The following is a 24211-nucleotide window of genomic DNA, read 5'->3' as shown; positions in this document are numbered from 1 at the left end:
GATTCTCTTAATTGTTCTATTTTGAATCAACTCTTTACGTGTCAGGCACCACTGACCCATATTATACTACTTTATCCTTACAGGACTCTACTGGGTTAGTATCAGCTTTATTTTACAAACGAGGATCCTGAGGCAAAAACAAACATACCCAAGGCAAGTGGCAGAACTAGGATTTATCCAGGTCTTAGGATTCAAAGCATGGGGTGTGTCACTTTTTTTTTCCTCACAACTTATTTCTTTAAAAGCTTATCTTTTAATTAGAGTTTAAGAACATTTCTTGGTAATGTATTGCATGCATGATACATGTTCATCTGTGCTTCAGTTGGCTAAAAACCAAAGTGGGCCTAATTTGTTAAAACCAAATAAATAGTGTCCAACAGAACTTTTTGCAGTGATGGAAATATTCTATATCTGTGCTAGTCCAGTAGCCACTAGCCTTGAAATTGGCCACTATGACTGAGGAACTGAATTGTTAATTTTATTTAATTTCTATTAATTTAAATGTAAATAGCCAGATGTGGCTAGTGGCTGCCATATTGGACAGCTTAAGTCCAGTCCTTAGATACTGGGAGTAAAACAAGAATTACTGTCCTCTAATGCCTCGAGAAAGCATGCCAGGGAGGCCAGGAACTTATCCTGCCACAGGCAAGCGAATGGAAAGGGCTCTATCCTTGAAAGTCACATATGTGTAAGTGTGTTTATATCATGCTAAAGACTCAAGTTTTAGTCCCTTTGCCTCCAGGGAGATGTTATATAGGCTTCTTATGTAAGCTCCTTTTCTTGGTCATAAGTAACGTAAACCAACTGTGAGTGACTTAAGGAATAAAAGAATTCATCAGAGGGATGGGGTAACTCAGAGAACTGAAGGAATCCTTAAAGAGTCCAGACCTTAGAAGGGAACCTCGGGGGTAGCAACTAAGGAACAGCTTTTAGAGTAAATCTACTCCAAACATCCTGGGCCCTCACCTCATTCCCACATCCCTGGGAGTAGCTTGAGTCACTGCTGATATACTGGTCAAAGAAAGGCAAAGCACTTTACTGGACAGTTTTATAGAGACTGCCTGTAAAGAAAAATAGAGAAAGTGGAGAAATAGACAATGAACAGTCAAAAAAAAAAAAAAGACAAAAACAGACACATATAAACTGCTTAGCACCATGTCCTCATGTGACAGGGAGATAGAATGTAAAACGGAACAAGTGGGCTAATACCCATGTTGTTACGGGATTTAGGGATAGTAAAATATAATACTTAACCACGTTCCATTAAAGCACTTATACTGAGTGAGTTGATTTGGCTGAGTGTTTTTAAGTACTTAATATGTGTGACTTTTCATAGCAGCTCTATGAAGAAGTCAGTGTTTTCACTGCTCTTTTTCCAAATCAATAAACTAGGATAATGAAAAATTACGATTTGCTCAGAGAAAGGTAATTACTTTCAGAATTAAAGTACAGAAAAGTACAGAAAAGATCTGAGCCCTGAGCCACTGGTGGCTATTTCTGTCCTTAATCCACATTGTATGTCTCCTCCAATTTTGCTTTTAGCACAGAAGAAGATGGTAAAACTCTGTTTAACATTAATAGTTCAGGCCTTTTATGTGCTAATGAGAGAGATTCTCTATTCATTAGATATGCTTGGAACATGATTTGGCCTGATGAATACAAGTGCTTTATAATGAGTTTTTTTTTAATTATATTTGTTCAATTTCTGTACTTTTCATCTCTAGTTTCTTTAATCTTTTTAAAATCTATACTTAGAATTCAGTTCAATTTTCCATTAGTCTTTAAAAAGAAAATTAAAACCCTCTATAAACCTACCAGGTATTACTGTGGTTAACATTTTGGTATGTAGCCTTCCAGTCTTTTTTCTATACATATAGATATATGCTTTGAAATATAAGAATGGGGTCATACGCTAAATAACTGTGTATGGTTTGTTACTAAACAAACAGAGCCATTTCTCTCCCATTAATTTTTTTCACACCATTTTCCTAAATATAGATAGCTTTGTCATCCTTAAAAATAGAACATTCTCATTGTAAAAAATTCAATTTACAGAAAAAGAACAAAATTCACCTGGTATCTCACCACTGTATTATGAAAAAGCTTTCAGAAATTATATACGTGTATAATTTTATATAAGTGAGATCATGTTGTATATGGTTTTTAAAAATATGGTTTTCTTCACTTAGTATGTTGTGGATATCTTTTCAAATCAGTATATACAAATAAAACTACATCATTTTTTCCAGATAATTCCACAAACACTGAACACTTACAATGTTATACTGTGCTGGGCAACAAGGTGACGAGGATGCATGAGAATAACATGTTATCATTTTTATTGATTCACAATGTTATATGGTAGATATGTCATAATTAATTTTCTTAGCCTCTTCCTATCGAATATTTAGATTATCTCCACATTTTTTCCTATAGCAAACACAGTGGGATGAATCAGCATCCTTCCAGCTAAACCTTTGCCCACATATATTCCTTACTTTAAGTTTCTAAATGTAAGCAAAGAATACGGAATATTTTAACGCTTTTGATGTTTATTGCTGTCCTATTGTAATTTTGTGTTTTATGGTTAAACTCTGCCTTCTTTTTGTCTGTACAAATGCAGGCAGGCCTTCAATTAAGTGATCACAACTGAGTTAATATTATTTTGAATTTTAATAAACGTATCTTTGATTCAGAGCATTTTCACATCATTTACTTTATCTTTCCAACACCAGCCCCCACATGTGAGGCAAAAAAGGCACTGGTATGATATTTATTTACATTTTACAAGGCACTCGGAAGCCAAATAACCACCTGAGATTCCACATATACTAACAGATGTTTGGAGGAACTCCGTGTAGCATTAATGTAATTCCAGTTGCAATGGACATTGTATTTGAGTCCCCACCATCAGTGCCATGTCAGGTGGTCAGTCTAGCTGGTCATGGTAATTGGCTGCCTTTGACCGTGATTGGCTCTCACATTGCAGGCCCAATGTAGACAGGGCCAATGAGATTCAAAGAGAGGCTTCCTGGGGCTTCTGAGTAAAAAGCAGTTAAGAGAACAGGAACAAAACAGAAACGGACTCGCAGACTTTGAGAACAAACTCACGGTCACCAAAGGGGGCGGTGACAAATTAGGAGTATGGGATCAACAGATATAAACTACTATACATAAAATAGATAAGCAATAAGGATTTACTATATGGCACAGGGAATTATAGTCAGTATCTTGTAATAACATATAATGGAATATAATCAGAAAAAAATAACTGAATCACTATGCTGTACACCTGAAACAAACACAATATAGTAAATCGACTATACTTTAATAAAAAAGAAAGAACAGGCAGCCTCTTGCCCCAATTGCCTGTGGCAGCCGTCCTACAACCATTAGGGGAATAAGCCCTATGACAAAGCTGAGATGAGTTGAGCGTCAGGGAAAAAATGAAGTCTATGATGACATCATTGCACTCAGACCAATCCTGAAGCTTACCCTACCGACAGAGTCTCTGTTATGTCAACAAATACAACAATACTATCTGTTCTAAACAACAATCTGTTGTTTAGAACAGATTGTTACTTCAGCTGAAAGAATCTTAAGTGATAAATGGTTTAAATTTATAAAAATTTAAATACAGCAATAATTTTGGTCAAATATTAGTATCCTAATTTCTTTTGGCTTAGTATTGAACATGAATTTTATGCTTCTGGCGTGGAAATAATTTAGTTTCTTGAATTAAAAAGAAAAAATGGAATACAGATTTGCCACTAAGTTTTAGCTAAAACTGCCTTTGTATGTATTACGTCCCTTATACAGAAACAAAGTAAACACAATAGCTTTCCTTACTGAAAAGGCAGAGTCTCCATCCTTTATTTCTCTGTGAAAATGACCTGGGGGTATTCTCTTTATAAGTTGACTTGGGTTCTCCAAGAGGAACAATTACCAAAATTTGTAAATCAAGATTTACAGAAGAGCATCAGATCCTTAAAGCCATGTTTTTAGGAATACTCTTGGCATTTGTAAGGAAGATTGTCAGCTTAAATTTTGTTGAAGCCAAATTTTACCATTTTAGTCCTTTACTTGGTTCCAAAAAGTGTTTGATCCATGTGGCACTGTAAGAACAATTTATCTCTGCAGATACGCAATTTCAGAGTTTATTTCCAATAAGGAAGGCTTGGTTTGATGATGATACGAACATGGTATCCTCTTTCAGAGAAAATGGCTGTATTATCAGGCATTCTACAAAGTATTTTGTATACATTTTCTCAGCCTCATGTCAACACTGTGAGATGTGTACTCTTCTTGCATTAAGGAAGTGAGACTGAGCAGATAAATAATTTGTCCCAAGTTACATACTAGTAAGGGTTGGAACAATATTTGAACCCAAGCAATTGTTGCATTAGGCCAAGTCCTAACTGCTCTGCTATGAGTACAAACCCCTGACTAAAACTAAAAAGAATAGCCAAGAACTAAAGGCTTCTGAAAATGCAGAGATGTCTGAAAATCAGTGAGGAAAAAAAATATTCTGAGCAAGAAAATGGGAGGCATGAAGCGCTCATGTGAGCTCCAAGTTAATAGATAAGCAATAAGGATTGGTTACACACAATAAGCAATAAGGAAGGTGCACACAAACACAGGAGCAGCTGTGTTGGTAGGAATAGCATCACAGTGTTCAACTCAGAAATGCCTGGTCTTATGAAAAATTCCAAAGCCATCCATTTAAAGATTTTGTATTATTTCCAGAGGTGGATCAGCGATAATGATGATCGATAACCTTTAACTGAGTACCTAATATGTCTCCGATGCCATTCTGCGTGGTTTACCAGTATTGCCTCATCTCCTTCGTAACAGCAGTCCTGTGAAGTTTACTGATGATGGAGAGACTGAGGCTCTAAATGGTCAGTTAACTGACCAAGGGTCTCACAGTTGATAAGTGGGGAAGCCAAGAGATGAACCCAGATGGTCTAATTCCAGAACTTGCATTCCCAAGCACATGCTGCATCAAGGAAGGAGTAGACTTGGTGCTCAGGATGTGGGGAGGCTCCACAAAGTCAAGCAGGGTAGTAAAGAGGCCCGTACTACAGTCGGAAAAGCAAGAGCTCTGAAGTCAAAAGACCCGTGTTTAAGACCTGCGTCTTGAAACCTATATTACTTGGCAATTAACCTCGCTGTACCCCATCTATATAATAGGGGTAATTATACCTGCCCTACCCACCTCACCAGGTTTTTGCGAAGATCAAATAAGGCTGTGTGTGGGAAATACATTATAAACCTTAAAGCCCTGTGTAAATAGTGCCCCCTATAAATAAATGATTGTACCATCATGAGAGGAATATGGCATAAAATAATGTGCAAAAGCTTTGTCTAGTCAGTGGGCAGATGACCCCCAAAGTTTGTTTTCAGCTTCAAGCAGAGCTCTTGTATGCAAAGCAGGGTTTTAAAAAACAACAACATTGAAGAGTATCAGTCTGAATGTTGATAAGTGTTTTACAAATAGCTGCATAATTAGCATGTACTTACTGCAGAAAGTATACATAATATTTTTATTCCCTGTTGTAGGCTGTAATGAACCTGCTGCCTCTACATCCTAGGAGGTTTTCACTTACTTTCCCCATGATAATTTTAATACATGGAACCATTATTAGCTGAATTAAGAATAAGTAAATGAGCAGTAAAAAAAAAAAATACAGAAAAATTACAGGTGCCTGTGGTGAGTAAGATAATAACTAGGTAAAAATATATGAAATAATTACAGTGTTTGAACGGCAGAGCCGGCATGAGGAAAATGCCTCAGTGCAATATTAAACCTGCTGTTGGCAGGGTAGAAAGACTCTGTGGCCTTCACCTCTTCTGATTCTCAGCCCTAATACCTCACTGAAAACAGATCCAATTTGTCTTCATCCATGTTTATATGATGTCAAAGGGGCTGGTCCAGTTCAATAAAGATTCAGTCATTCTGAAAGGCTGTGGTCCTATAGACTAAAGACCCAATAACTAAAAGGTTCTGTTTAAAAGATGTACCAGATTTTGGTATTTACTGTAGACTTAGTCAACCTGGTAACATTGAATATGAACTTATTTAGAATGTATCTACGATCTGCATTTGATATCTCGACAAAATGGAATTTCAGGTAATTTAGATAAAGAGTTTTAAAGAGCTGTGATATTTTGGGGGGAAAACAGTTTAAAGAATATTCTATTATATGTAGCACTCCAAACAGTGTCACTGAATAGTTTAAGGTGAACATTTGAGGCTTTTTATGTTTGCGTGCCCAGTCCTTGATTAGGAAATGTAGAGATTCACGTTGAATTTAAGACATGGTTCCTGCAGTTAAGGATTCTTTTTTTTGAATTTGTTTTCTTTTTTTATTGAAGTATAGTTAATTTACAATGTTGTGTTAGTTTCAAGTGTACAGCAAAGTGATTCAGTTATAGATATATATGTTCTTTTTCAGATCCTTTTCCATTATAGGTTATTACAAGGTAACTGAGTATAGTTCCCTGTGCTATACAGTAGGTCCTTGTTGATTATCTGTTTTATACATTGTAGTGTGTCTATGTTAATCCCAAACTCCTAACTTATCTCTCCCCCTGCCCCCCACCATCCCCTGTGGTAGCCATAAGTTTGTTTTCTATGTCTGTGGGTATATTTCTGTTTTGTATAGAAGCGCATTTGTATCTTTTTATTAGATTACACATACAAGTGATATCATACGATACTTGTCTTTCTCTGTCTGACTTCATTTTAATATGATAATCTCTAGGTCCATCTATGTTGCTGAAGGATTATTTAATGGTCTTGGATGGTGAAAAGTCATATTACCATAATGAGAAACCTCAAATTAGGATTTGAATCATCAGTAGTTTAAGAATATCTGGTCTGATTAGGAGTGGAGAGCCACTGCTTTCTAAATCAACAGACGTTGGACAAGAGAACTGGTTGAATATATATAGCAGAGGGGGTCTAGTTCAGACATGAGGGATCCTGCTTCGCTGACTCTCAGATGGTCAAGGCTGCAACAATTAACTCCTGGTTTTCTGTATGTGCTTTGTCTTCTTTGAGGGCTTTTGAGGATCAGTTCTACATCTCGCATGGATTTCCCTGTTATCCAACAAACTTCTAGGTTACCTAATTCTGCTGCATAGCATATGTTTGGATAAAGAAATAATAATATTAGACAAACACAATAACATAAACAAGTCAACAGAGTACTGGGGCGGGAGGTAAGAGAGCTGAGTTCTAGTTGGAAGAATTCCATTGATAGATTCAGAAAAATCACTTCACCTCATTCTACCTGTTCCCTTACTTCTAAAAATGGTGGAGTTGAAGGAGATAAAGCTCAGATTCTATGATTCTGTGAATCATCTGAAATCAACTCAGTATATGACTGATGAGTTTGGCCACTTGGACTACTATGGCCTTTTCTTAATTGTGTTAAAAGTAACAATTAAGGGAATAATTCCAGATTCTCTTCCAGGCTTTAAACTAGCACTTTATGAGCTACCAGAATCAAATACCAGAACCATGTTATCTTTCTGTGACTTTTTCCCATGAATTCAAGCAGCCATATTGCTTCTTACCAGAACCCAGCTGTCATGATATCACGAGTCATGACCTTATTCTATACAAGTATTTCCTGATCATATGACAAAATCATTAGATTATTATGTGTTTGATATTCTCTACTAACCCACTCTTGAAACAGACATTAGCTAAGTATGTATTTCAGATGGTGTTCTTCGTATGTTAAAAATGTGTGTGGTATGCATTAATGATCCTTTCTAAACTGTTATTTGTGCTGGAGAAGAGTTAGATTTTTATTCCACATAGGACTTTCTCCATCAAATGGTTCATGCATTATTATCCCAGCTTTAGCCACGGAAAGTAATGGTTTCTGCAACCTTTCTGATGTGTGTGAATTTACAAATACTATATTTGAAATGTTACTCTTGTTAGCTTGCATTTTTGACATCATATTGAGACAAGGGACCTGGTGGGATGCTCTTTATTCTTTGGCTGCTTTCTGAAGGGAATATAGGTTTCTTCTCTTTCCCCTTCTTTTTTGTAGGAGTTAAATAAAATCTAAAAATCGCATAAATATTCTAAAAACCTGGGGAGATTGTTATGGGAATAAATAGAAGCCCCAGCACCTCCCCTGTGACCATTTCAGGCAGATCAGTTACAGGTAGAGTCTTCTCTGTGTCCCCTGAGAATCTGATTCAGCAGCCTGTTGAGGACTGGAATGGTGTAATGCCTGTGGCGGGGCCGAATCCTTGAGCACGTGCCTAGATTCAGCTATGAAAATACTATTACTCCCAACCCCACCTTAGTGAATAAACACCTGGAAGGGGAAAGGCAAGACTTTGTGAAACAAATCAGTGCTTCCTTTTGTTTTTTCCAGAGGTAAAGATTCGTAACTTTCATGAGAAAAAAGAGAAAGCCTCTTCCTACTCCCTCTGGATTCAGTCAGTTCTAGCTCCCAGGAGGCTGTGGAGCTATACATGAAGAGTGGGGGGCACTCAGCCCTTGGTTTCGGGATTGGACATGCTGAGTCAGCTCTAGGAAACTAGGAACTTCAGCAAAAAGTTCCAAAAGGAAGGAACAAAGAGGAGGAGGGAGGGAGGGAGGGAGGAAGGACGGATGAGAGAGAGAGGGAGAAAGAGAGAGAGGAGGAGAAATCTCTTTCCCATTAGGATCTCTGCTTCCCAGATGCAATTACTGGTAATAATTTCATGAACCCAAGCACCAGTGTGTAGTCACTACAGCCACTGTTTGGGCCATAGGGGTGGCCATAAGAGCCCGGCCTGGATTTGTAAGCCCTGCCATTTACTCACTGAACCACCTTGGGCAGATCTCCTCTCTGACCCTCGGTCTCCTCATCTGTAAATATTTACCCTTCAGGTTTGTGGAGAGCATTACACGATCATGTAAGCACTTGAGCATATTTATTATAAACTGTAGAGCCCGACCCATATTTGAAGTGTTAATCACGTTAATCCTTGCAATCATGTGTTTTTATTGTACACAAAAGACAGATTTCCCCAGCAGAAGAGAAGACAAGAAAAATCTGTGTCCTGACCCACAGAGACAATGACAATTTAGTCATCCTACACTACGGCCCTACAGATTAGCCACAGGTGTGCAGCTGGTGTCTCTGGATGCAACATACAAGCACGTGTATTGCTTCCTTGAGTCCAAGTCGGGATAACCTGGAAAGTTAGAATCATATCCACTTACTATCAACTAGATATTTCAAACCATTTCAGCCTCATACAAGTAGGAAAGAACCTCTCTCTCTCTCTCACTCTCTTACTGACTTATGAGTGAACCAGTACATATTTTTCAATCAGTCAAGAATTACTCGCTTGGTACCCACCATGTGCCTGACTATGCTCCTAGGTACCCTAAAAGATAGTCTTAAAATGTAGTGCCCAGCATTACAATTCTTCGGAAAGAAAAACTGAGTTATGTGTGCATCCCAGCAAGAGACCAAAGGGTTAATCAGAAAAAAAATAATTTTCACAGAAAGTGATCTTTCTTCCCTTTTTTATTGTAAGCTCAAAGAGAATTGTAGCAATACAGGTTGAGCAATTTTCTTTTTTATGAATCCCGTGCTCAGTTGATGAAAGCCATTTTGCAACCCATTTACATGCAGTAAACCTTTGCTTTAAAGTTCTGTCACTTACCTTGATCATGATTACTTATAGTCCCTTTAGAAAAGGCCCTGGACTGGTTTAGCTCCCAAGCATAGCACTGCCACAAGACAGTTTTCTACAGTGCCTTTTAAGTCATGGTCGTAAGCTAAGACATGCCCAGTCTTGTAGCCAGGTATGAGGCACAGGGATATTGTATAATGCAGAATAAACTAGCTGGAATTAGGAGTCTTGGATTTAAAACCAGCTCTACAATCTCACTATGTAATCTTGGCCATTCACACTCCTTTACTGTCAGCTTGCTCACTTGTAGAAAGAATGATGTTTTCATCCCAAGACTATAAAGTAGGGCTTAACTGAGGTACTCTCTGTGCAAGTTACAGTGTAAGTTATAAAAAGGAAACTGTTTTATGAACGAATCGTCTATAATATGTACTATAAATCACTGAAAAAGGAACAGTATGTCTAATCTAAAATTTTTCTTGATCACATACTATATTTTCCCTACTGTAATCCACAGAAGAATGTAAACTGAGAGCAGGGACCTTCACCAGACACATACAGTAGACACTCAGTCAGGTATCTGTTGTATTAATGGATAAAATTTCTATGTAAACGTCACTGTGCTAGGCATGGTACGGAATACAAGAAAAGTAACGTGTTACCCCAAGCCTCAAGGAATCTATAGTTAAGATGACTAACCAGTGATGCACAAAGAGCCAGTAAGAGTTAAGTAATGGTTCTGAGCAAGAGAAAAAAGGATGGTATAAAAACTGTGTCTAAAAAAAACTGTGTCTGAGTCCCTCACCGGAAGACGGATACAGCAGGAACCTTTCCTTGTCCTAACCCTGGGTGAGTTTATCTACCTCAGTCTCACTTCCTTCCCATGTGCTTTTTGTGTCAGTCACGGTTCCAGCAGGACTAGATGCCCACTCGTAAGTGTTTAACTGAAGCGCATATAATGAAGGATTGTAGAGATGTGTCCAGAATCGTGGGAGCCAACAAGAGGTGGCAAGGCGCAACAGCAGGAAGCATTACCAGCCCTAGAGGTGAAGGAGGGCAGCAGGCAGGCAGGGAATGTGATGAGAGCCGGAGCCAGGCGCAACAAGAATCCTTGTCAACACACAAGTCCAAGTGGAGCCATGCAAGTCTAATTCTTTGGGCAGCGATCAAGGCAAAGCCAGTTGGGTTTGTCTGCATCTGGTCCAGAACCCGTGTGCAGGTGAGGGTCTTCTTGAGGGCCTAAGGAAGGTTTTCCAGTAGTCCAGGAGGCAGGCTTTCTGAAGCTGGGATCTGTCACCCTATCTTTGCAAGTAGCACAGTGAATGGCTAAATATCTTCCTTGACTCCTTGGCACCTACCACGCACAGCCTTCACAAGGTACAGAACAGGAGAAAATGGATTATGCCCTCAACAATAAGAGGCGAGTCATCCGCCTGGTTTTGCAGTGGGCCGCCATGTATGGAGACGTCCTGCAAGAGGATGATGTGGCAATGGCTTTCCTGGAGGTACGTGGGGGTCATCCCTGCCAAGAATGCACCTTTGTCCTACAATGCAGGGACTACCCATAGGCATGGCAGCTTCCCTGGAGGGACTGTAATTGCCGATTCTAGATTCTGTTAACATGTTCTTTCATCAGAAAGGTACTATAAGGAAAGTAAAGAAAAGCATCATCCATTATCCTGCCCCTGTAATTCAATAACTGGAAGTAGCATTCTAATGTATCTTCATTTGGTTATTTTCTCTGTTATATTTTCCGTAGTTGTAATCACGTAGTACCCATCATTTTACAGGCTGCTTTTTCCACTTGATGTAAGGAGTTTTCCATGGCAGTAGAGTCTTTCTAATAAAACTTTCTAATGGCCCTGCCACAGATATATTTATTTGTTCCCATATTATTGGATATTTACATCATTTCCATTTTTACCTTCCTAGAATAACAGCGTAGTGAACACTTTTGTGCCAATAGGTCTATCCTTGGTTATATTCCTAGCAGTGGGATTACTAGATCAAATGGTGGATACTTTTGAGTAGAGAGAAGCAGATAACTTTACTGAGGAATTCCTGGGGCCACGAGGTAGCTCTGAAGGGAAACAATTTACTTTGTAAACACTGCTTTAAGCTGAGCTTCCCTTTTCCTTCCCATGGCTCCAGCCCAAGTTACAGCATTGACCTGGGCATTTAATCCTTGATGACTCATTCTGTCCTCCGAATCTGAGATGGGGACCTTACTCCTGTGCGGGCAAAAGGCAATGTGGCTTCTGTTTCAAACCTTATCAGTCTGTCTGTTCAATAATGAATTATCCAAAAGAAACGTCCCCACTCTCTCCTTTTTACTCATGTCATTTGGCAGGCAGAGAAGTGAGGCTGGGAGGAAAGGTGGACGATGAGAGTCCCTCACGGCTGTGGGATAAAGGATTTTGAAAATGTAGAGGAATAATAGCAGCTTGGGTCATTGGGTCATGGCCTCTACCCATTGCATCGAGTAAAGGACCACTTTACAGATGAGCCAAAGTGGTGTGAAGCTGCCACTGCCACAGCTCTCAGCTCCTGCTGGGGAGGCCACTGCTCCTGCACAAAGCAGGGCACGGCTGCTGCTGCACGGTGGGCGGGACCATTCCCAGGACGTCAGTGAAGAGTCCTGAGTTGGTGACGTGAACTCAGCAGAATTTCAGCTCAGTGCTGAAAACCACGACTGTACTTTTACCACCAACAGTTAACCGCGACCAGTGGTAAATATTAAACAACAAATACTAAAATAATATTCAAAATAAATATTAAAATTTCCCTGAAAAAACATTGAGGTGAAAACAGTGCTCTTCAAGGATAGACTATAAAATAACCCATTCCAGAACACTGCATTGCATTGCCTTTGGTATAAATATCATATAAACAATTCATTTGCAATTCAATTTTTTTTTAATTTTTTTATTGTGGTAGAATATATCGAACATAAAATTTGCTGTTTTAATCTTTCTTAAGCATACAATTCAGTGGCATTAATTACGTTCGCAGTGTAACGCAAGCATCACCACCATCAGTTTCCAAAACTTTTTCTCCCTTGCAATTGTGAATTTAGGCATGCCGTAACGTTCTCTTTTACTTTTTTGTCCCCAGTCCATGAAACCATGGTCTGGAGATGCTAGTGAGGCAGATGACATAGGGACACGTCTTTGTTGCTCTTTACAGAATTACGTACCTTTTGCAGTTCTTGTTAAAAGCCTGTGACCTTTGCCAATTACAGGAGTTTTATGTGTCTGTATCAGATGATGCCCGGATGATTGCTGCCCTCAAGGAGCAACTGCCCGAGTTGGAGAAGATTGTCAAGCAAATGTAAGGAAGGGCTTGGCTTTGGGGTGTGCTTTCATCAAGTAAGTGCCTGCTGCCTCTGAATCACATCATCTTCCAGGAGGTCCTTTGCCCACCTCCCAAAAGGTGAAAGATGCTTTGTCAACAACCACACACTATTCTGATTTGAGCAATCTGAGAGTCGGGTGAAGAGGTGCAGTCAGGCCAGATTAACAAAAGGACAGAGATTCCCCTTAGCTGCCTTCTGTGCCGGATGGCCGCCAAGAGAGAGCCTGGGGAGCCAGAGATCCTCTCTGAGTGTCTGACTCAATAAACTCGGGTCCCTTTGGTTCAAGGCAGTGAATCCAGTAGTAAAGTGGTCAGTGGCACCTAAAGAAAGTTTGAGGAGAATTACTTATATGGTAAATTCACTTTTGGCTGCCTATGCTGTTGGTGGTGAATATTTGTGTCCTCTCAGTGGCAACACAGAAGGTTTTCACACGCTGTTCTTCGAGCCGTTGATTAAATACTGGCTACCAAATAGACTTTGAGATCAAGAAATTCTGGCTTTTATCGTCAGTTCAACCATGGATCTGTCTGTGACAAGAGCTGATCTCTTAGCTGTCTCCTCTGGGCCTTGGCCTCTCAGTATTAAAATAAGGAGGCTCGTGTTGCCTCCTGAAGGGATGCTGTGGTTTCGTTTTCTAATGTTAAGATCAAAGTTATATGCAAATGAAGCAATTTAAAATAATAGTACCAACAGGATCAAATAATGTGCTTTCTCTATTTCTCGTAGTTCAGAAGATGCAAAGGCTCCACAAAAGAAGGTAAGTGGCAATGGATTAGGATCCTCTAACTGTGCCCTGTAGAATGACAGTTCTCCAGAAACATGACATTGCAATATATGACAGTGCTACTTTGTAAAGACAAAATATGCTTACTTCTCGACTCTGCTCCTCAGATGTGTGTCCTCTGAGTTGCAAACGTGCATTTGTCATTCATTCCTTATGACAGCTGCTGCGGTTATTATTTTTTACAGCACAAAGTTCTCTTGCAGCAGTTCAACACAGGCGATGACAGAGCCCAGAAGCGCCAGCCTATCCGTGGCTCTGATGAAGGTGAGAATGTCTTCCAACTTGTGCAGATTATTTAAAGTCAGAATAAAATCTCCCCCCTGGGAATCACCCCTTGGGCCCACAGAATAGCTCTTCTTGGCTGTCCCTGTGTACTCCAAATGGTTTGCTTGGAGGTGCCCGTTTGCATTCCAGTTATTTATGTTCTTGAACTCTGTGCCTGGAGCTGGGGCGCTTGTTCACACTCCCCTGATTCTGCCTCTCCCCCACTGCTACCTCTCCTTGAAGGAGAGAAAGATTATCTCAGGCACCCGTTGTCAACGTGGCAGGAGGGTGGCTGGCGCTTTGCAGATGCCTCGCTGAGGTGGAGCGCCAGGGGCACCTGCAGAGCGGGGCTCCCACCCAGGGAGAGCACTCTGGCCCTGAGCAGTACCTCGTTAGCAGCCATCAGGGAGGCAGAGATGCTGGCTGTTATTGTTTGCTTGGTTAAGATTTCTCCAAAGAATCACAACCAAAATAAGATGAATGATCATGATAAAATCTTCATCTTAAGCCACAGATGACTCTTGTAATTTAGCGGTGCCCCAAACTCCAGAATTACAGGAGCTGGAATTGCCTTCAAGATCTATGTGTTCAGAGCTGAGCGTCTGGGTGCCACATAGGGGTCTGCTGAGAGCTGAGTACCACCCGTGCCACCTGGCCTGGCCTCCGAGTACACAAACCAGGGAACAAGTGAGCAGCCATGTCAGCAAATGTTCATGGCCCCAGGCGGAAGCACTCCTGTCTGCAGAGGCGTTAATGTTGGCTCCCCACCACTGCGCCGGGCTGCAGGAATCTAGTAATCTGCCTACAACACAGCACTCCCGGTATTGTGAAAAAGAGGCTCACAGACAAAGGCAGACCCAGAAAATTGGCCTAAACATACTTCTCATTGTTTCGCATGACCTATGTGTGGGTTTTTCACAAATATCTGTTGTGGTTTTTGTAACTGGAGCTGGCAGTCATGGACTTTTCTTAGACCAATGCTAAGGTAAGAAGTTTTAGAAGGGGGCAGGCATAGGCATAAATGAGTACAAATAAATACAAATCTTAAGAATGGCAAGATGATGCAAATTTTGGAGCATGTCTAAACATTTTGCATAGCTTTTGTTTTTTTAAGAACTCACAAGACCAACTTATCTTATTGTTGCTGCCTTCCCAATAGTTCTGTTTAAAGTCTATTGCATGGACCACACCTACACAACCATCCGGGTGCCGGTGGCTGCCTCGGTGAAGGAAGTCCTCAGCGCAGTTGCCGACAAACTAGGCTCTGGGGAAGGCCTGATCATCATCAAGATGAGTTCCGGAGGAGGTAACCGCCTTCTGCAAAGCAGAATATCCCATCCAAACAGAACCCTGCCAGAAGTTAGCGAGGCCCTTCCAAGCTGATCCAAAGGGACAGATAGGTGCTGTGTATGCTCCCCAAAATAACAGAAATAAAGTGGTCAGAGGCGGGCTGGGCTAGTGTCTAATATCCCCTATCCTGTAGGTAACCACTGTGAAGCAGAACAGGGTGAAATGATCTATCCAAGGCAGTTGGAACTGAGGTCTCTGGTGTGGATGTCAGCCTGGAGTTCTTTCCCTATAAACCCTAAACAAAAAAGCTTAAGGCTGTAATAACATATAATGGAAAAGAATTGAAAAACAATTTATACATGTAAATATCTGTGTCTATATGTATATATGTATTACTGAATCACTTTGCTGTATACCTGAAATAACACAACACCGTAAATCAACCATACTGCAGTTAAAAAAAAAAAAAAAAAAGCTTAAGACCTTGGAGCTCTGAGAAACGTGGGCCCTAAGAGGGCACCTGGCTTTTCTAGCTAAAGGCTGTAGGTTTTCACAAGTCTGAAGTCGGAGGTGGCCATAGGCTGGTTCTTTCCAGTTGATGATGGTGTTCCTCCTTTCCCAGTAAAGAGGGCAGGAACTCAGCTCGTCAAACAAAACGAGAAGTCTTTTCCCTCGCAGGATTACTAGACTGCTCCCTGCTTTCCTGAAATGTCGTTTATTCATTCTTCATATGGTTTCTGGCCACTTAGCGTGGCTGTGAGAGGAGAGGAGGTGTTGGACACAGCCTGGGCCTCCAGGTTGCTCACAGGCTGGTGAGGCGGGAGACAATAAATAAATAATTATAGTCCATGCCGGCAAGAGTTTTGGAAGGGTCTGCATGAGTTGCAGTGAGAGCCTGGAGGAGAGAGCCGTCAGGCTAGCTGGTCCAGTACGATTTGATAGTTATTGGAAGATCCTTCAGGATCGGGTTTGAAGACAAATGATTCCACTGATGTAGGATTTTTAAATGCATCTTGAATTCCCAAGATATCCCCTTCCATTTCTGTTCCCGGCACACACGACCCAGGACGTCTGTCTGCCGTGATGATCCCTCTGGCACACTCTCGCCATAGCTATCCCAGGTGCCTCCTTCCCTTCCTTCAGGTTTCCCCCCAAGTGTCATTGTCTCATGGAGGCCCCCTCCTTCCTTTCTCCAGTTCCCTTTCTAAAATTCCCCCTTACACATACTTCCTAGCCTCCTTCCCTGCTATATTGTTTTCTCCTCCTCACAGCTTACTCTCTGGTACATTGGAACCATCTGCATCCCTCACTATAAGGTCTTTCTGGACTGTCTTGGGGTTTTTTCCCTGTATCGTTCCCTTCTGTATCCTCAGTGCCTAGAGCAGTGTCCAGCATACAGTAAATGCTAAATATTTATTGTATGAATTATCTTTTAAATATAGAAGACTTAATCTAATAATGCAGTTGCCCTCCAAATTAGGGAATGAGTGATAAAACACGGTAATAAATTTTACATCTAAAGTCATGTGGGATCTCAGAAACCCCCTAAGTTTTCTAAAAGTTATCTTGTCATCTCCAGAGTGCTGGGCGTTATTACCATCTGGAAGCGTAACTTGTTTTTTAAAAAGCAGGTGCGGTTTCTGTATGCAGAACCGGGTGACTTGACCCTCGGGTATTTCCATTCCTGTGTTGCGGTCATTTCTGATGGCATCCTGAGCGTCGTGCGCCTGCACGAATGCTGTGTCTTTTTTATTCGGTGGGTGCCTTCAGTACTGTATTTTATGCAGTCACTCTGCATGTTCCGGTAATTCACCAAGCTGGTAATTTGTTGGTGTGATTAGGGCAGTGCAGCAAATCTCAGGTGCATTTAATAGGCAATCTCTTGCTTTTTATGTTCACAGAAAAGGTGGTGCTCAAGCCTAATGACGTTTCAGTATTTACGACGCTCACTATTAATGGACGCCTGTTTGCTTGCCCGCGAGAGAAATTCGATTCACTGGTAGGTGTGGATGGCCACCTCAGAGCAGCGTCTGCAATCAGAAAAACTTGTCTGGAGCTTAATTTTGCAGTCACGTTGAACCTAGCTGCTAAAAAATCTTGAACGCTACTTGTCTTTTTCTTTTCTGCAGTCTGTCAGGTAAGCCTCAGGTGTTCATTTGAGATGCTCTGAGCTTTAGATTTTCCATTGTGGAAATTCGCCAAGTAACACCACTACTGGGGCATAATTCAGCTTTCAGAACTCTTTGTAGTAATTCACATCCTTGAAATGTCCCCGGTTTAAATATTACTATTAAGAATCTGAATACTTAGACACCAGGATAGAAATAATGTTTTAAGACAAGACGTTGCAATTTATCCTGCCCCTTAAGGGGGGATGTAGAAATGCATTATGGCAGAGCCACTCTCCGGTCCAAGGAAAATGCTGTTCCCTGAAGGGGCTCTCTCCATCTTGTGTAGGAAATCTCAGAGGCCAGCCGTCTTTCCTAAGTCTCCAAAACAGTGTTCGCGGCCCCACCCAGCTCTCTGTGAGTAAAGGCTTCATCGGCCCTTGCTAATAAGTGACTGGCCCTCTCTTCTTTTTGCAGCTGGTAGGGTTCATTTCTGTTTCTCCTGTAACAGGCATAGAAGTGAGCAGCTACTAGAGTATCTTAGAGAGCCTGTGGGGCCAGTTCAGGGGATAGAGGACTAGTTTTTTCCATCTTTAGACACACCGGGCTTCTTTACCAAGAGAAGTGCAACACGGGCGCTACAGGGAAACTGCATTGCGTTTTAGGGGGAACACTTAAATACGTAAGTGACGCGTGAATACGTTCAGTTTAATCAGATCAGACATTGTAGGTAAATCAAGATTCCCCTCCTTGGACTTTTTAGAGCTTGTTTAGCCTCATCATGATTCTGACCTTCTAGTTTGGGGAGAGCTATCTTGTGCACTGTCTCACAGCCGAGCAGATTTTGCAACATCTTGAATTCACCTGGAGGGGAGATTCACAGAAGGGGCGTTAGTTCTCCCGCCCCTGCCTCATCCGTCTGGCCCGTGAGCACCCTTGCCTCACTCAACCAACCACCAGCGTTGTGTGATCTGAGTCTGCCCCCAGTCCTTTTCGTATATTTTTCATCATCTACGATCGTGGCTTCCTGAAAAATAAATATTTCCCAGTATTGAGGGATTGGGGGGAAAAAATGGCGTGGATGAGTTACACTGCTCTCTTCTGGAAGCGAAAGCCATCAAAAGCCAGTTCAGCTGGAGCCCTGCCAAAGGTGCCACATGATGTGTGTGCCACACAGCGCTCAGGCCTCCCTTGCCGGCTGGTTCTTGGCCGCGGTGTCCGATGATGTGGTGTAGAGATGGAGAGTGTGGACCATCTCCAGCTCCCTGTGGGGCACATACTAACTTTTTAAGCCTCTGTTTATTTGCACACAACCCTTCAGCCTTACAAGTTCTTAGTCCTTGCTCGTCTTCCATTTTAAGGCCGGAGTAATTGCAGGGAGTTTACTTTGCAGCAAGTACCCAGACGTGAACTTGCTTAACTTCTTCCCTGTCGGTGCTCTGCCATTCACTGGGCTGCCAGCTATGCTGTTGTTTCTAAGGAGTGGTCGAGCTGTCCCTGCCTCACAAAACTGTAGGCACGGAGCTCCGTTTCTGGCTTTCTAAAGATTTCTTTGAGGACAGTCCATCTAGGAAGAGTCGTATACAGGATGCCCCTGCAGTACAGAATGTTGGCCAAACCTTTGATCCATCAACACATACTTATGAAGTGCTAGCTTCTGTGTGACACTAAACCAGTGTCCCAGAGCCTCTGCCCTTAAGACAGTTATGGTCAGATTGGGAGATGAAACTAACACAGACAGCCTGGAACAGAACAAATTGTAGTGCTGAAGTGTTGTCTGGAATTAGTAGAGTGCCGGTAATTTATCCTAGTTGCCTAAGGGCTTGGATTCTAGAGCTTTACTTCCTTGACATTTTAAACATAAATGTCAGTACAGAGCAACTTACAATAAAACCCCATGGCACTGTAATTTCGTTCTAAATACTTTTATCCATTCACTAGCTCCTTAGGTTTTTATGTAGGGCCTATACTATATCATTCCAGGCGGATGATTCTGGCTCTAGGATGCTCTTGAAGATGAACCCATCATGGTCCTCGTGCCTCAGGGAGCTCACAGTATAGCGTGGGACACCAGAGTGTAATGAGTATCCAGTGTGACGAATGCCATTGCAGAGCTAGGCACAGAGGTGTGGGAGCACGAGGAAAGAGGATGCTGCGGTGGCAGCTTACTTTAGCCATCTCTTTTTCACTGACGGTCAGCACATCTTTTTCTTTTTTTTTTTTTTTTTCATTTTAACATCTTTATTGGAGAATAATTGCTTTACAATGGTGTGTTAGTTTCAGCTTCACGACAAAATGAATCAGTTATATATATACATATGTTCCCATATCTCTTCCCGCTTGCATCTCCCTCCCTCTCACCCTCCCTATCCCACCCCTCTAGGTGGTCACAAAGCACCGAGCTGATCTCCCTGTGCTATGTGGCTGCTTCCCACTAGCTATCTACCTTATGTTTGGTAGTGTACATATGTCCATGCCTCTCTCTTGCTTTGTCACAGTTTACCCTTCCCCCTCCCCATAGCCTCAAGTCCATTCTCTAGTAAGTCTGTGTCTTTATTCCTGTTTCACCCCTAGGTTTTTCATGACATTTTTTTTCTTAAATTCCATATGTATGTGTTAGCATACGGTATTTGTCTCTCTCTTTCTGACTTACTTCACTCTGTATGACAGACTCTAGGTCTATCCACCTCATTACAAATAGCTCAATTTCGTTTCTTTTTATGGCTGAGTAATATTCCATTGTATATATGTGCCACATCCTCTTTATCCATTCATCTGATGATGGACACTTAGGTTGTTTCCATCTCCGGGCTATTGTAGATAGAGCTGCAGTGAACATTTTGGTACGTGACTCTTTTTGAATCGTGGTTTTCTCAGGGTATGTGCCCAGTAGTGGGATTGCTGGGTCGTATGGTAGTTCTATTTGTAGTTTTTTAAGGAACCTCCATACTGTTCTCCACAGTGGCTGTATCAATTTACATTCCCACCAGCAGTGCAAGAGTGTTCCCTTTCCTTCACACCCTCTCCAGCATTTATTGCTTCTAGATTTTTTGATGATGGCCATTCTGACTGGTGTGAGGTGATATCTCATTGTAGTTTTGATTTGCATTTCTCTAATGATTAATGATGTTGAGCATTCTTTCATGTGTTTGGATATCTTCTTTGGAGAAATGTCTGTTTAGGTCATCTGCCCATTTTTGGATTGGGTTGCTTGTTGTTTTATTAAGCTGCATGAGCTGCTTGTAAATTTTGGAGGTTAATCCTTTGTCAGTTGCTTCATTGGCAAATATTTTCTCCCATTCTGAGGGTTGTCTTTTGGTCTTGTTTATGGTTTCCTTTGCTGCGCAAAAGCTTTGAAGTTTCATTAGGTCCCATTTGTTTATTTTTGTTTTTATTTCCATTACTCTAGGAGGTGGGTCAAAAAGCATCTTGCTGTGATTTATGTCATAGAGTGTTCTGCCTATGTTTTCCTCTAAGAGTTTGATAGTTTCTGGCCTTACATTTAGGTCTTTAATCCATTTTGAGCTTATTTTTGTGTATGGTGTTAGGGAGTGATCTAATCTCATACTTTTACATGTAGCTGTCCAGTTTTCCCAGCACCACTTATTGAAGAGGCTGTCCTTTCTCCACTGTACATTCCTGCCTCCTTTATCAAAGATAAGGTGACCATATGTGCGTGGGTTTGTCTTAGTTTCCTCATCTGGACAATGGGAGGGTAACAGTGCTATTCTCCCAATCACCACCATCCAGGCTTAACAGAGAAGTCAGCTCTCAAAAAGAGCAGAGAGAGAGAATCAGTCTATAGGAGTTCTTTGCCTCTGTGTGGGCAGTTTTCAGATCTGCCTGGGTAATGCAGACCCTACATAGGCTCTGCTACACTTCATCTGTAAGGAAATTTCCACAGGGCTATCTATGAGAAAATGGTCCAAGGAATTGCTTCCTATGGGGCCAGCATGTTAATTCCCCACTTCAGTTAGAGGAGCCCTCTGTGTTGCTCAGATTGCCTCTCTGGTGGTTCACAGAGGGAAGGGATCGGCCTGCCCTCTGCTTGGTGAGCCCTGTTCACTCAAAAAAAGTAGAGATTCGACAGGGGTTTCTGTTTTTCTCTCAAAAGGGATTCAGGATGATATACCAGCCTCCATGACTAAAAGAATTTAATGGCATCTTCCCTGTATTTGTTGGGTTAATTTATCCCCTCTGTGAAAAGCCATAAGACCTCAAGGGAAAGAGATAAGGAGTCAGTTAGACTGAGGAGAGAGCAAACCCAAGGAATAGAGGGCAGGTCCACAGCAGAGCACATGGGCGAGAGGGAAGGCAGAATGTGGAGAGCCAGTCTGAGCCTGAGACAGAGTTCTCGCACCAAGTATTTAAAAGCTTCCCCGACATTTCTACCTGAGACCTACCCCGCTTGAAACCATTCTCCTTATTTGCTTCCATAAGCTGCTTGCCCATCAGCTTCAGGTCGGTTCCCTAAGTTTTAAAACTTTGGAATGGTTTTTCTTCCATGCTGTCTGTGCCCTGCATAAAGTGAATCGGGAACAACAGTATTTGGCTCATACATCCGGGTCCTGTACTCATCACACTTCCCCGTACCTCTGCATTGGTGCAGCAGAGCTGGGAAGGGAACTAATTTGGAGGGGACGGTGGGGACCTCCTCTGTGCTAGGCACTGTGCTCACGTGCTACACTTCAATTATTCCCATCCAATTCCCTTAACAAGCCTAGGTACTAGGTACTGGGGCCCCAACTCATCAGAGCTAGAAATAGTCAAGAGATTAGGGAATCATTCAAGTCTATGTAATTAGAGTGGGGTTTACATTTAGAATCTGCTGCTCTCTAAAACTGACACTAACCTGGTCTGTTTCATAACCCTAACTCCCATCTGGTACTCAAAAGACTTTCTAAAGCTGTTTAAGCTGTCCCTTTGGTTCCCCTGAGCTCTCTGTTCCTGCCAAGTAAGTCTCATGACGGCTTCCTCACCTTCATGCCTCTCACGCCATCCTTCAACCTATGACAGGCCATCCTGGATACTCAGGGAAAACTTTGCCATTCTCAACCCACCCAGTTTTGTCTGTTTCATCTTTTCAGGCCCATCTCTTTCGCCAAGAACCTCTTCAGGCCACACATTCATTCCAAACGGCTACTAACTCTCAAAAAGCCCATTCATGTTTCCTCACCTGTTTCTCCGTGTATCTGTGAGTCAGGTGTTTCTTGATGCCTCTGTCCATCCCTTTATACGTGCAAATGAATGCCAGGAGCTGACTCTTTACTGGCGTGCAGTGCTGTACTTGCTGGTCAGGGCTGACTCCTTTTTTAAACTGCAAACTTGCAAATGCCCGGAATGCAGTGGCCATTCATAGACTGTCAAGGTTATAGGTGATGATTAATAATGATGATAGAATGTGAACGATATTAGTACTTTCAACATAAATACTGAATATCCAACTATGTTTAGCATCATATTGGGGAAATTGTCTTTTAATTCGTGTGACTTTTGTAACTTTAAACATATTATTATAGATCAATAGGTATTAATATATTATACCTAAGTTTCTAATATATACAAACCATTCATCTTATTAAGGAAAAGCACTATAACTCATTTCCCGTAAAATAAAAATGAGATAAGTTGGATGGCAAGTCTTGACCAATGGTCTTCCAGAAAGTAGCAGAGTTTAGTTTTCTGATGCCTAGCCCCAAACACCATGACCATGTGACTGTCATTCCTAGCTCAGCATCTCTCAGAAAGTGGAGCAACTGGACATCATATATAATCACATGTAATCACATAGCCCTCTGTCACCTAGTACCCCAGGCAGTGTGTTATGAGAAATGGAGATGCAGCAACTTTACCACTGTTACCAGCCCCTGCAATAGTAAGTAGCACTGTAGCTAAACATCCAAAACCACCATGCCAGTACCTGCTTTGGAATGGCTTCAGTGGGAAATAGGAGAAGAAAGTCCTTAAGAACTGCTTACATGTTTGCCAGGGAAAAGGAATCATTCCCTGGGAGCTCCCAGGTCCATGCAGAAGAGAACTTCCATGGGTCAGTCTTCACTGAATCTTATTTGCCATGGTCCACATTTTTCAGTCAGTGGAATTGATTAGAGTCATGACGATTACTATAAAAATGGCACAGAAGCAAGTGAGCATTAAGAGCAAAGGCATTTTTCTCCTCGGGGTAAAATCGGTTTCAAGATATTCCTAAAGGCCTCTCCAGAATCCTTTTCCCTCAAAGCCCTGACAGCACTCAGCGTGTCTGTTTTGAGATTCCGATACATTTTTGCATTATTATTCATAGACTCCCTTGCCAGAGCAGGAGGGCCCAACTGTTGGAACAATGGGAACTTTTGAATTGATGAGCTCCAAAGATTTGGCATACCAGATGACAGTTTATGACTGGGACCTCTTCAGCTGTGTGCATGAGGTAAGGTGCTCCATTTAGAGCATTCATTCGTAGGTATCGTGGCAATTCGGGATGCAGCCTGTAAACGTTAATACGTGCTGCAATGTGTGGAAGCCACGCGAGGGTTTTTTAAAATCATTGAGTACATTAATAAAGGCTGTTATAAAGCCTTTCAGTGTTAAAGAAAAATCTTTATGATTTACAGTGAGCTCTGTCTTCCTGTGTATATTAAGCCAGTGGCACCTAGTTTACAGTTAACAGATTGAACAAGCCTCATTGAGCCATTAAGATCTTCAAGTTGAAGTTCAAGTTGAATCCTGGTCAGTGACTGTATTCACATTTGC

General features: G+C 41.6%; 1 protein-coding gene across 4 annotated transcripts in view; it reads left to right on the top strand.

Moving 5' to 3' along the window:
* The window catches only part of RAPGEF4 (Rap guanine nucleotide exchange factor 4), a 318960-nt gene that overhangs the window by 270584 nt on the left and 24165 nt on the right, over positions 1-24211 (top strand). For all 4 annotated transcript variants that reach the window (XM_029224814.1, XM_029224810.1, XM_029224813.1 and 1 more), the window contains 7 exons: positions 11015-11165; positions 12902-12990; positions 13742-13772; positions 13985-14063; positions 15223-15369; positions 17255-17352; positions 23763-23888. In XM_029224814.1, the coding sequence (XP_029080647.1) occupies positions 11015-11165; positions 12902-12990; positions 13742-13772; positions 13985-14063; positions 15223-15369; positions 17255-17352; positions 23763-23888 (721 nt within the window). The remainder of the gene's footprint in view (positions 1-11014; positions 11166-12901; positions 12991-13741; positions 13773-13984; positions 14064-15222; positions 15370-17254; positions 17353-23762; positions 23889-24211) is intronic.

This window comes from Monodon monoceros, unplaced genomic scaffold (assembly GCF_005190385.1).
Source record: "Monodon monoceros isolate NGI ecotype Baffin Bay Population unplaced genomic scaffold, NGI_Narwhal_1 Super_Scaffold_16, whole genome shotgun sequence".
In the NCBI taxonomy this organism is placed as follows: Eukaryota; Metazoa; Chordata; class Mammalia; order Artiodactyla; family Monodontidae; genus Monodon; species Monodon monoceros.
The sequence above is the reverse complement of the archived record's forward strand: the minus strand, read 5'-3'. Positions and strand labels throughout refer to the sequence as shown.